Here is a 12958-nt window from a genome sequence, read left to right as displayed (position 1 = left end):
GAGCTTTGGGAATATCTCACATTTCAAAAAAAAGAAAAGAAAAAGCCCAAGAAATCTCGTTTTATACTGACCTGTCCGTGATTGTGGACTGTGTGCCACTCATTGGAGCCTTTGGCAAGAAGTCGTATTATCCAATTTACATTTTACTCTTATTGCAGAAATATGAACGAGGCTTTGCCCCTCACATGCACCGAGGTTCAGGATCCAGCCTTGCTCCAGAAGAGGCATGCACAGAGGACAAACTCAGTTCAAGGGCAGGAGAAGGGAACGAAAAAAAAAAAAAAAAAAAAAAACCAAAACCAAACCCAATCCGAAACAACTCCAAAACTCTTCTTGCAGTCACCCAGAGTATCCAAACCACGGAAGTGGGGCGTGGGGGATAAAGGAAAAAACTCCAACAAGAAAAAAAACTCCGACAAAAAAAAAAAGAAACGGCAAAACAAGCCCGGTGCACTCCGGGGAAAAAAAAGCAAACGTTGGCAAGCGGCGGCCGGGCAGAGCGCGGGGGGCCCGTGCCCGTCCCGGTCCCCGCCGGGGCTCAGCGGCCGCGGCGCTCGGGGGGCGGGCGGCGCTCCCCGCCCTCGGCCGGGCCCATCCCCGCTGCCCGCCCGCCCCGACCCCCGCCCGTGCAGCGCCCGCAGGGGGGTCGGGCAGGGCGGCCGCTCTAGGCCCGGGGCTCCATCCCCCGCCGCTCGGCCTCTCGCTCCGGCCCGGGACCCAGCGGGGCGCTGCGGGCTGTGTGCTGTGTGCTGTGCGCTGTGCTCTCCGCTCCTGGTACCGCCGCTGCCGGCTCCGGCGCGCTGCTCTCCCCTCACGGCCCGGTGGCGGCCCCGCTGCGCTGCGAGAGGCGGGAGCGGCGCGTCCGGGGGAGCCTGCGCCGAGCCGAGCCGGGCCGGGCTCGCCCCTCCCCTCCCCTCCCCGGCGCCTCCGGGGGGCTCGTACCTCCGGCCGCCCCGCCCCGCCGCCGGATCCCTCCGCCGCCCGCCCTCCTCTTCCTCCTCCTTCTCTCTCTTTCCTTCTCCTCTTTCCCCTCCTTCTGCTTTTCCCCTCCTTCTCCTTTTCCTTCTCCTCCTCCTCCCCCTCCTATTCCTCCTTCTCCTCCTCTTCCCCCGGTCCGTGCTGAGGCCTTTCCCCTTCGGGAAGCCTTTTCCAGACCCACGGGCTGTTTCCTTCTCTTCCCGTCACAATCACTCCTCCCTCACCCTGCCGAGGAGGGTTCCCTCACCCTGGATCTCTAACCCRAAGAGATTTCCCTTTTTCCCTTCTCCATTCCCCATCCCCAGCCATCCCGTGCTCGGTTTTGCCGTGTCACCAGCGCTGAGGGCAAGGGAGCGCCCGCGCCTCCATCTCCATGGAAAATATGACACCGACGAAACTTGGAGAAGAAAAAAAAAAATAAATAAACAGGGAATTAAAAYAGTAGAAGTGCCAGCAGCAGTGCAGTGCCGGAGCCTCAGGCTGTCCCAGGCTGTGTTGGTTGCTCCCAGGCCTCTCACTGCTCTGCTGTCCAGCCCCGCGTTCCCTGCATTTCCCACACACGATTCATTAGGAATTTTTTTTACAGGTTAAGGTCAACATAAATCCGAGTGCTGATCCTTCCCTGCACATGCATTCCAGRAGCACTGCAGCCAGGGGCCTGTTCCTGCTCCCCTTGCAAACCACAGCATGAAAAGATGAGCAGCGCAGGGGATTTGGGCGCATAAATTTCAGCAGGTGAGCATTTGCACAAACAYGGCCTTGTTGTAATTCCCTGCCATTTCCACCACGTACAACACAGACAGAAATGCCTGTCTCAAATCCACACAGAATCGCAGAATGGTTGRGGTTGAAAGGAACCTTAAAGATGATTTTGTTCCAACCCCTTACCATGGGCAGGGATATCTCCTATCCCAGGTTGCTYCAACCTGGCTTTGGGTGCTMCCAGGCAGCCACAGCTTCTCTGTCCCAGGGCCTCACCACTGTCACAAGGAATATTTTTTCCTAATATCCCATCTAAACCTGTCAGTGTGAAGCCATTCCCCTTTTTTCCTGACGCTACAAGCAACTTGTTCCCAACCACCTGGAAATCACATTGATATCTCAGAACTTCAGGAAGCTTCCGTGCTACTCCTCCAGAAATGAAAGCTCGTGAGCAGCACAGATGTGGAATGAAAAGCAGGATGTCTCCTCTGCCAGTAATTCTTGCCCCCTCTGCACAAAGGAACTTGTGGAACATCAGTCTTCCCCAGCAAATGCCAGCAGACGAAAATAACCTTATTAGCTAATCCCAATCATCCAGGACACCACGCTTCTTCCCTTTAATTAATCTTGCCGGGATATACTTCAAAGCCWGGACACTGGACTTGGAAAAAGGCTGGAAAAAGGCTCTGGAAACTCGGGAGCAGATCCCTCGGACCATACCTTGCCTGAAGCTATATCCAGGCTGCTGCCACTGGAACACGGAGCTTTTTCCTGCTGGGAGCCGAGCGAGCGTGGATCAGGAAGCCAGCAGACTGTCTGAGAGCCTGAAGAATTTGTTGTTTTGATGAAGTTCAGAGCAAAGAGGGGAAGCGTGGGATGAAATAATTTTCTACATGATACTTCACATCTATACGCAGGACATTTATACTTCCTTTTTTGGTTTCCTTTTGGGGAAAATAGAGGCTTGGGGGAAAAAAAAAAGTGTGGGAGTGCAAGACAAGCAGCCACGTCTGCAGCTGTGTGCAATACAGTCATCAGTGGTGATGAAGTGACTGAATGCCTCCATATATCTATATTTATTTATTATATATCTCTCTATTGCATCTTCTCTGCCATAAATCCCTCCCTSCTTTTAACTTTGGGAACATTGAGTACTGTGCCTGGAGAGGGGAAAGCTCCTGGGAGATCTGATTCATGGCAGGGCCAGCATTTACATATTAGGCCTCGATGCTTTTTTATTACTTTAATTATRTTTTATTGTGCATGACAACATAACCAGAACAATTAGCTGGAGGAAATCCTAAGACATAGATTCTGAAACTGTAACTGCTTCTCTTTTCTGCAAATGCTTATTTTTTGGGTTTTTTTTTTTTTTGGTGGGAGCTGACTCAGATTAAGATGAATATGCCTATTTATGATAATTTGTTTTACAACCTGAAATATGAGGTGGGGGAATCAATAAGCAATTACACTGTGGTAATTAAAATAGATTTTTTTTGGTAGCTCTAAAGTTGTCACTTCACCTGAATCTACACACAGAACCATCCCATGTCAGTGGGGTTGGAGCAAGATGATCTTTAAGGTCCCTTYCAACCCAAACCATTCTGTGATTCTCTAATTAACCTCCTCAATCTGTTTTTTAGACCACAGCAGAACTAAGCAGGACCCTGAAGTGAAGAAGGATCATTCCTATGGAGTAAAACTTTTTATTTTGCTTTAAAGCAAAGGTCAGATCCYTGGAGGTGCCTTACAGGGGCTGCCGTGAAAGCAGATTTGTAGAGAAAGCGTTCAGCGAGGATCCTTCAGCCAAATCCCCTCTCCCAGCCTCGCACCGAGGAGCTGTTGCCATCTGCTGGGAAAACCTCGAATGGCTCCAACCTGAGCTGCCGGGCAGGTAAAAGGTGAGGAATTTGGGAAAAGGAGCATTTCCAAGCGCTTTGGGATGGTGGAGCTCTGGAATGCTCCGAGGAGGTTTGCAGCGCTGTGGGCTCAGAATAAACCGAGATAGAAATCAGCAAAAGGTGTTGCTTGAAGATTTTAGGTATGGATAAACCGTGCCTGAAACCATTTTTCTTTCAGGGAAATTCCAGTTTGTGTTTCAGATGGGATAAGCAGCTGAGTTTCACTGAGCTCCACCACAAAAATCAAGTGCACAAAGATTCTTTTGCTCCTTACGAGTAATTAATTTAAAACCAGTGATAAAATGCCCTGATATTTTGGGCTGGTTTTCGCCATAAATTGYTGTGCCAGCTCCTGTTTTTCTGCTGCTTCTGGAAGCCAACAGCCAAACCTTTACACCTTGCACAGCTGGAGGAGAAAAGCACAGTGGAAATCGTTCTCAGGGCTGACAGAGAAAACATTTCCCAAATGCACGCAGACATTTGTGACTCCTAAAGAACAGGGGACCTGATCCCAGAAAACACAAATAAATTTGTGCTGTGCTCCACATTTCTATGCAATTCCAAAGGTTTTTTTCATCTTCCACCTTAAAACAGGTACCTCATCCTCTCCTTAAGAGCTTGTCCTGGCCCCTGGAAATGCACCCAGGGTTGGTTTGTGCTTTTAGGCCACTCGGGACAAAATGCTTTGCTGGCTTTGAGACACAGAGAGCCTAATCTAGCCGAGCTTCTACAGTGACAGCTTATTACAGTTCCTAAACCTGGATAATCCAGGGTGCAGTCAGCATTTTTATAGCCTTAAGCTTGCTTTCCATATCAGCAGAATTAAAGCAGCAACCTCTGTAAGGACAGATGAAGCTGCTGGACGTTCTGCCAGGAGTTTCCCTCTCTTTCTCCATCCTCTGGCTGGAAGGGGATGAAAAATAGAGAGGTGTTTGTTACTGGACTAAAATCTTTTTAAAAAATGGAAATTATAATTTCTCTTCACATCTGAGGATTGTGGAACAGATCTTAATCTTCTGACACAACACACGCTCAAACAACACAACTTAAAACCTGTGTTTTGTAACATTTGAGAAGCTGCAGAAGTTCAAACTTCCTCCTTCCCACATAAAGTTATCTACCTGTAAACCATTATTGCTTTACAGAAGCTTTTCCACGTAGSTTGAACTGTTCTATTCCTTCTTAAAATCATTTCCTAAAGATCCTTTATGTTGCCCATTTATCAGCTGCCAAGCTGCCCCTGCACTGATTTCCTTGGACATGGCATTAATGTAACAGAAAATTTCAAAGATTTAAAATGCTGCTTTTACTTCAGGGCTTGGACTATTGCTGCAAGGGAATAAAGCCCTGAATATCAAAAAATTGCCATTTTCTTCAAGTACAAATAAGGAGTTYGGCTACAAAGAGAGGGCAGAGGACTGAAAGAGGAGGTTAATTTTACAAAGCTCGACTGTAGGGCCTGCAGGAGAAGCAAAAGGCAGACAGCAGGGTTGCCTGTAAAGAAATAATAGGATGATAAAAAATGAAATTAATTGGGTGTAGAGGGGCAGATTTCACTTTTTACAGACAAAGCACCTCTGACCATTGACAATGCTGGATTTTGTCACTTCTGAAKACACAAAAGACCTGGAAGACACTTGCAGCTCTAAAGCAAAGCTTCAGAACTCTGCTGTACTTTCTTCCCTGCTTCTGGACTCTCTCAGAGCTTCAACAAAGTCCCAGCACAAATCCTTGTGGGCCCTGAGCCCCCTCCAACCCCAGCCTGGGCTCTGGAAAGAGAAAAACATCTCCAGAGGGCTCAGCTCTCCACAGCAGCTGCTCCCCAGCGCTGAGGGATTTTGAGCTGGACTTAAGGGTTACATGCAAACAACTAAATTGGCTTAACTATTTATAGAAGCTGAGACTTTTGGCGTGGTGGATCTCTGGCTGTGGCCATCAGCAAGCARGGTGGCTGTTCTTTACCAGCACAACTCCACACGGCTTTCCCAGGCAACAATATTTAGTAAATAAATGAGATCTCATGGTGTGGAAACACAGGAAAACAAAGGAAGCATTTTTGCTTTGTACTACTCAATCACACACTGAATCTTTTAGGTTGGAAAAGCCCTCCAACACCATCGAATCCAACCTGTGATTTCAGAACAGCATCCAAAGAGAAAAAACGAATTCTTCATATAATTAAATAATCTTTATTTTTATAAAAYATAATACAAAGCATCTACACCATTCACTGGTGGAACATTAGTTGCTATTACACAGTAATTCCAACACAAGTTATTATTTCACACTAGTTCTGCAGTCTCCTYTCACAGTTTGCTCCAGCCTCTATGGGCTAGCCTGAGGACAGGTCCYACCCTGTGCTCCACAGCTTGGAATTTGTACTTCTGGGTCAAAAATTCTATCCTGGAGCCTTCTAAATGGACTAGGAGGCCTTGCTCTGCCTCCTGAAGCCAGACCTAATTGCCCTTTTTTTAAAATTTCTAAAGCCTCAACACTGAGCACTGCTCTCCTTCTTCCAACCAAGTTTCCCCCAGTTCAAAGCAGGGGACCACTCAACCATTCTGTTCTAAAATATCTCACAGCCACTGCAATCCCTGCCATCCTCATCCTCCTGGGCAGGCGAGGGCTGGAATCACATTAAGCTGCATCCCAACCCTCAGCAAACTCAGAGCCCAAACCACCAGGGCTGCTCAGCAAAGCTCAGTTGGCAGCTTAGCAGAAATGACAAGCCTGTTTCCACCTCCATTYCTCCAGGACTTGCTGCTGAAAGCCTCATTCCAGGCCAGGCTGGCTGCTCAGAATCTTTTGGCTCCAGATTTYCTGCAATCCTGACTTGGGGAAAACCCTCCAGACCCCTTTCCTGCACCTTGGGGTTCCCTGTGAAGAAGCAGCAGCAGCAGAGCTGATCTTCATGTGCATGTGCAGCTCACTCCCTTTGACTCCCACCCTCAAGCACCTTTGCAAAACACCAAAATCGTGTTTTTGGGATGCTGGGAAGTGCCACATCCAGGTGACAAAGCGCTGCTGATGGCTCATAGCGGGAAGTGCTTCACTCAAAGCAACTTTTATACAGCACAGCGTGACACAAACCACCGAGAGTCCATCCTGGGTGGCTTKGTGCTAAATGGAAACACCCCACGAGGTAGGTAAGACTGGACCCACTCCCCAAAGTGGGTTAACTTGAGGCAAAAAGGCTCCTGGATGTGCTCAAAAGAGCAGCAGAGCTGGGAAAAAGAACCAGCAGGCCCCAGRCAGCCTTTCTTGTCTCCTTTCAAGGCTTGGTAGTGCTCAATGAGTCAGGTTTTCTTGCTCATCAGTTGGCTTTGCTCATCTGAAGGGGTTTTTTGGGGTGTTCTTTGGGTCTTTGGCTGCAGCAGGCAAGGCTGAAGCAGGAGGGGCACCTGAGCTGCACTGGAGGCTCAAAGGAAATGCTCAAAATCCCGACAAAAACAAAGGAACAGCTTAAGAACATGCAGTGAAAGAAACTCCAGAAGCTGCCAGCTGGCCATGGTTCTTCCCTGCAAATAGGACCAAATAAATAATGCTGATTTTTTCTCTCTATCAGGTTGTTTTTTTGCTTTAAAAAGACCAAATTCTGGGCCTGTTCACTTCTTTATATACTAAGCTGCAAAATAAATCCCTCTGACCCTCTAAATCTTCATTTCTATAAAGTGATTTAGATCMGGTCAGGGAGACAGAGGGGAATCAAAGCCCAGGGATCAAGGCATCGATTCAGATGAAGGAGAGTCAAGGTCAGTTTGCAGCTTCCAGTGGGCAAATTTGGAGCTGGGCAACCAGAAATCCCAGTTTGGATTTGGGGCACAGCAGAGGGAATTTGGGGGTTCTGCAGATAAAATCAGGGCTTGGCTCRTTAGCAAGAAAACCCCTGGCAAGTCCTGATGGGGCTTCTCATAATGGAGTGTGCTGGTCACCCAAGGAGCTCAAAGCAGGGTTTGGAGGGGAGTTTTAACAGTCAGGGATGAAGAGGGAAAAATCAGGAAAGTTTCCCTTCTGAGGCTGTGTCTTTGGGTGTATTCACAGAGCACCTTGTCCTGTATGGCGCCAGTGCCATTTAGAGCTTCTGGACACTACAGAAAAAGAMATTTATGTTAATAAATAAGTTATTAAAAGGAGTTAGAAAGGGTAGGAAACAACAACCTACCTAAAATACTGTATTTTTTTTTTCTAGAGTCTCACTCTAGCTCGACCACCAAAGTAATTTCTTCCAAAGGAAACTCAGGGATAATGAACCAAGACCAGGTAACAACCATCATTTTGCATTTATATAGCACCTCTCAAGTGAAAATCTCAAAGTGCATCACAGATGGATCAGCTCCATCCCCCCCAAGTCACAAATGGGGAATTAGGCACAGAATTTGAGCTGTGTGACTTGCCCAAGGTCACACAGCCAGGTGGTGGAAGAGCCAGGAATCCCAGCTTGGATTCAACACTAGAACACGCTCCTTCCTACCAGCACAGAGTCACTCTAGCTGCCTAAACTGCACAGGACACCAAACATGGGGACCTAGTGTCACCTGCACCTCTGTGCCAAGCTCCCGAAGGAGCTGGCTGCAGACAGCACTATTTACATCTGCACTGCTGCACTAGTCATGTTTAGTCTATAAAATTAGCCCTTCTTTCACTCAGCGTTCAGGCTGTGCTCAGCACACACCGAGCCAGCCTCTGCCAGGCCAAACCCCGCGCACGCAGCGAGTCCGTGGCATAGCTCCACAAATCTCAGTGGAGTTACGCCAGGGATAAATTGGCCCCAGAGCTGCTATCGTGCGCTGGCTCCTCTCCCAAACGTGGCATTTCAGGCACAATGCCCCTCCTTGGCAGCTGGGGAACTCGAGSGAGTCTTCACTCAGCATCCTCTCAGTGGCTTTTGAGATGCCCGTTGGCTTTCAAGCCCAGCTCGCGGCTCCGGCGGCTCCTCCAAGCCTGGTATTTCCTCATGCTCTTCCTGCGGGCGAATCGGCAGATGCTGACCATGAACACCCAGGACACCACRTACATGATGACCCCGCCCAGCTTGATGTACCAGCGGGGCCGCGGCGAGGCCAGCTCGCAGTACATCAGCCAGGCGCCCACGCCGATGCGCACGCCGGTGAAGAGCACCACGAAGAGGAAATCCACCACGTCCCCCGTGAAGGTGTGGTAACGACCCAGCTCCTTGAGGAACCAGCGCGCCTGCAGCAGCGGGTTGGTGATCTCGCTGCCGAAAATGACGGCGTTGACGTCGGCAGCAGATTCGCCCAGCGCCAGCGAGCCCGCGATGCCCACGATGCTCACCAGGTGATGGGCCAGCATCAGGGCACCCTCCGTCTGGAAGTACACGCACCAGCACAGGTCGAAGATGAAGTAGCCCAAGCTGAGGCACAGCCCGTGCACCTGGAGGGTCGTGTTGGGTGAGCCTGGAACAGAAAAACACCAGAAAYTAATTTAAAGGGTGAAGACAGCGAGTGGGATGTGGGACAGGGAAGAGATATTGGTGGGGGTGCAAGCCTCAGACAACAAAAATCTGTTTGCCTTGATGAACAAAAAAACTCTGGGTAAACAGATACAATTAAATAAGAAAAGGCCAGGTCACAAAAAACCAAAAGCCATAAAAAAAAGACAGAAATTTAAAAAAGAACAAAAGAAGGACAAGCTTTACCCATTACTATATACATTGTATGCAACTAGAAACTAATTGTTAATTGTTTAAATTCTTATAAAATACGAAGCTTCTTCACAATAAACACCTTTACATGCAAAAAAACCCTAAGCAAAGTCAGTGTCTCAGTCACTTGCAGATATTCACCTGGCAGGCTCGCACTGGTGGCAGCTCGGCCACCAAAATCCCCCGAGTGACAATCCCACAGTTGTTAGTGYGGCAGCTGCACACACGTAATGGCCACACAAAAGGTCACACGCTGTGCCAAACTGCAGCTGGGGAGGGCCATTACAGCAGCAAAACCCAGTACCAGGCTCTCCGTTCCTCTGGGGCTTTCCACCACAGAGCAGCTCAGATGGCACCGCATCATCCATCCAGCGGGCTGGGGACTGGGGTGGGTGGAGAGCCCCATCACACATTGGGAAAGGTGGAGAACCCCATCACCCATTGGAGTGGATGGAGAACCCCATCACACACTGGGGTGGATGGAGAGCCCCATCACCCATTGGGCGAGGTAGAGAACCCCCATCACCCGTTGGGGTGGATGGAGAGCCCCCATCACCCATTGGGGGGTGGATGGAGGATCCCCATCACCCATTGGGGTGGATGGAGAGCCCACATCACCCTCTGGGGTGGATGGAGAGCCCCATCACCGGCTGGGCGAGCTGGGATCCCCCATTGCTCACTCACCTGGGTGGCTCAGGGGCCAGGGGCCATCAATGAAGCCGATGTAAGCAGACAGACAGGTGGCCAGGATGCCGTGGGTCAGCGTGACCAGCCTGCAGCTCCACTCGAGGCTGCGGTGCCGGTAGCGGTGGCAGAACCACTTGTAGAGGCAGAACCAGGCCAGCAGGCTGCAGGCTGCACGCAGGGGCAGCGGGAACAGCATCCTGTCCTGGGGACAGCAGGACACCAGCGATCAGAAAGATAAAGGGAGTGGGAGCTCGAGCTTTTGGCAGCGTCAGCACAACCCAGCACAGCTTTGCACCGTGACCATCCCAGCCCCGAGTGGGCAGAGCTGGTTCTCCATGGGGCTGCTTGATCCTGACAGATCCTTCTCTGCAGAGGATCCCTGTGAAAATCTCTTTACTCTGCTCACTGCATTTCATCCTTACTGGCACCAAAAGCTCCAAATCTTTTGGATGCAAAAGAATAAGAATATGTGTCCATAAAGGTTTTGGGTTTTTCAGCAGTTTTTCTTTGATACATCTTCCCTCTCTCACTGTGCAATACAAAAATTTCTCAGACAAACTGCCAGAACAAAGTTACAGCACATAAGATATTGCCAAAATCCCCCAAATACACATTACTCTATTCTACACCTCGTTCATACAATGCCTTTCCATGAAATGCGTGTCTCGCTGCCCCTGAACAGTCAGGGAAGTGCATCAAAAGAAGTTGAGTCAGGCTTTGGGATACAGGAGTTTCCAGTTGTGCAACAGCCCAGGCACCACTGGCACCTCCTGCCCAACGCTGGCCTCGCTCCCAGGGCTGGGGAGCACYAAAGGGACTTCACGGGATGAGGAGTCACAGCTGCAAAGCCCAACCTTCCTGTTTGGCCTGTTGGAGCGTTCCCAGGGATGACTGGAGGCTGGGTAAACAAAACCATTATGCTTTAATGGGCCTTGGGAACATGGGGAGATGAAAGAAGGGTGGGATTAACTGCTCTGAGCAGGCTTTTCCATTCACATCCCTGTGCTCAAGGTCCAGACTCAGGGCAGGGAGACTTCTGGTGTGACAAAAGGGATTGASCAGCTGGAGAAGGCTGGTGGAAAGAAGAGGAACCAGCTTGGAAAATATTGAGGTGTTTTCCACACCTACTCCTGAAAAAGATTTCTCCATCCCCTGGAAAGAATCACAGAATATCCTGAGCTGGAAGGGACCCACAAGGATCACAGAGCCTGGCCCTGTATGGACACCCCAAAAATGCTGTCCAAACATTCCTGGAGCTCTGGMAGCCYCGGGACTGTGCCCATTCCCTGGAGARCCTGGGCAGTGCCAGCACCCTCTGGGKACAGAAGAACCTTTCCCTGATATCCAACCTAAACCCCMCTGACCCAGCTCCAGCTCCCTTAGAAAGAAAGCAGGGAGCTTTCTTCCAATTGCACATCAAARATCAACATTTAATGGCTTTAAACTCAAAGAGAGTAGGTATATATTAAACACTGGGAAGAAATTGTTCCCTGGGAGGGTGGGCAGGCCCTGGCACAGGGTGCCCAGAGAAGCTGTGGCTGCCCCTGGATCCCTGGCAGTGCCCAAGGCCAGGCTGGATGGGGCTTGGAGCACCCTGGGACAGTGGAAGATGTCCCTGCCCATAGAACAAGATRAGCTTTAAAGTCCCTTCCAGCCCAAACAATTCTGTAATTTGTCCTTACCATACACAACAAACGCACATTAGAAAGGCCAAAATAATTTTAAAAGCAGCAATAATTATGGAGTAATAAATAACAAATAATTATGTATAATACACACATAAACAACAAATAAATAACATCTAATAATATACAAAATTATGTCTTTTCCTATATTATTAAATATTATTACCTATTATATGTAATTGATATTATAATTTGCATCACCAGCAGCAATGAGGCCCTGAATGAAAGCAGCCTCTACAATAAACACACGTGCCTAAAAACCCGGCGCAGAACAGCCCGAAAACGATTAAAAATTAGATGCCCRCCTCCAGCAAAGCCCCGTTATCCCGTTATCCACATTTTTTTTTATAATCCAAACGAGAAAATGGAGGAGCGCGGGGACCTCCGGCACAAACCGCAGCCGCGGGGCATCGCCTGCGCAGCGCCCGCCGCATCCTCCCACCGCATCCCACCGCATCCCGGGGACAGGGATGGGGACAGGGACAGGACAGGGACGGGGACAGGGACCGGACAGGGATGGGGACAGGGACCGGACAGGGATGGGGACAGGGACAGGACAGGGACAGGACCCTCCCGGTACCCACCTGCCGGGCCGCGCTGCCGGGGCCGCCCCGGAACACGGAGCGAGCGGCGGCGGCCGAGGGGCACCTGGCGGCCGGGAGGAGGGACGGCAGCGATGGGGATGAGGAGGAGGAGGAGGAGGAGGGGGAGGAGGGCCGGGAGGAGGGGATAGGGGCGGCAGGATGGGAGGAAGGCGAGCCAGCCGCCGCCGCGGCCCCGCAGCGCATCCCTGGGGACCGCCCCGCTCCGCAGCATCCCTGCCCTCCTCGGTGCGTCACGGGATGCCCGGAATTGCCGAGGATCACAAGAGCCCAGTCCTGGCCCTGCCCAGACCCCACAACAATCCTTCCTGTGCATCCCTGGCAGCGCTGTCCCAACGCTCCCGGAGCTCTGGCAGCTTTGGGACCATGACCATTCCCTGGGGAGCCTCTTCGGTATCCCAACACCCTCTTTTTCCCAATATCCAACCTAAATCTCCCCCGRCACAGCTCCAGCCGTTCCCTCGGCTCCTGTCCCGGGTCATCAAATCGCAGAGATCAGTGCTGCCCCTACGAGGAAGCGACAGACCCCAAATCTGCTCCGGCTCAATCCAGCCAGGTCTCTCAGCCACGACCCCACCAGACCCTACAGAACCCATCTCCAGAGCCGCTGCTGTCCCCACAGGGCACACGGAGCATCGCTGCCGCCTGGGGACACAGAAATCGCTCCCAKCCGCCCTTCCCACCGCTCCAATCACCCCGCGTGTGCGGCAGCGATAGCGGGCACAGGGCACACCCAGAGCT

General features: G+C 50.7%; 3 protein-coding genes across 4 annotated transcripts in view; 1 reads left to right on the top strand and 2 right to left on the bottom strand.

The window, feature by feature from the left end:
* Nucleotides 1–136, bottom strand: part of ARHGEF12 (Rho guanine nucleotide exchange factor 12) — a gene marked incomplete at its 3' end in the record, with an annotated part of 66642 nt that extends 66506 nt beyond the window's left edge. The window contains exon 1 of the mRNA XM_057381772.1: nt 72–136. Coding sequence (XP_057237755.1) covers nt 72–103 — 32 coding nt within the window. The remainder of the gene's footprint in view (nt 1–71) is intronic.
* A 26-nt stretch (nt 137–162) lies between these two features.
* LOC130582843 (translation initiation factor IF-2-like) lies at nt 163–6396 on the top strand. Of its 2 annotated transcripts, none has more exons than XM_057381769.1 (3): nt 163–1713; nt 3403–3581; nt 6336–6396. In XM_057381769.1, the coding sequence occupies exon 1, from the start codon at nt 163–165 to the stop codon at nt 1567–1569; it is 1407 nt and encodes a 468-aa protein (XP_057237752.1). In that variant the 3' UTR covers nt 1570–1713; nt 3403–3581; nt 6336–6396. The 2 variants fall into 2 exon arrangements, with proteins under 2 accessions (XP_057237752.1, XP_057237753.1); XM_057381770.1 differs by lacking the exon at nt 6336–6396 and adding an exon at nt 3760–6153.
* A 2060-nt stretch (nt 6397–8456) lies between these two features.
* Nucleotides 8457–12403, bottom strand: LOC130582844 (TLC domain-containing protein 5-like). Its single transcript, XM_057381771.1, has 3 exons — nt 12200–12403; nt 9928–10132; nt 8457–8995 (listed from the first exon to the last, which is right to left on the bottom strand). The coding sequence occupies exons 1-3, from the start codon at nt 12401–12403 to the stop codon at nt 8457–8459; spliced, it is 948 nt and encodes a 315-aa protein (XP_057237754.1).
* Nucleotides 12404–12958: the final 555 nt, after the last annotated feature.

Source organism: Malurus melanocephalus, unplaced genomic scaffold (assembly GCF_030028575.1).
Source record: "Malurus melanocephalus ecotype Western Australia unplaced genomic scaffold, MMel_1.1 scaffold_527, whole genome shotgun sequence".
In the NCBI taxonomy this organism is placed as follows: domain Eukaryota; kingdom Metazoa; phylum Chordata; class Aves; order Passeriformes; family Maluridae; genus Malurus; species Malurus melanocephalus.
The sequence above is the reverse complement of the archived record's forward strand: the minus strand, read 5'-3'. Positions and strand labels throughout refer to the sequence as shown.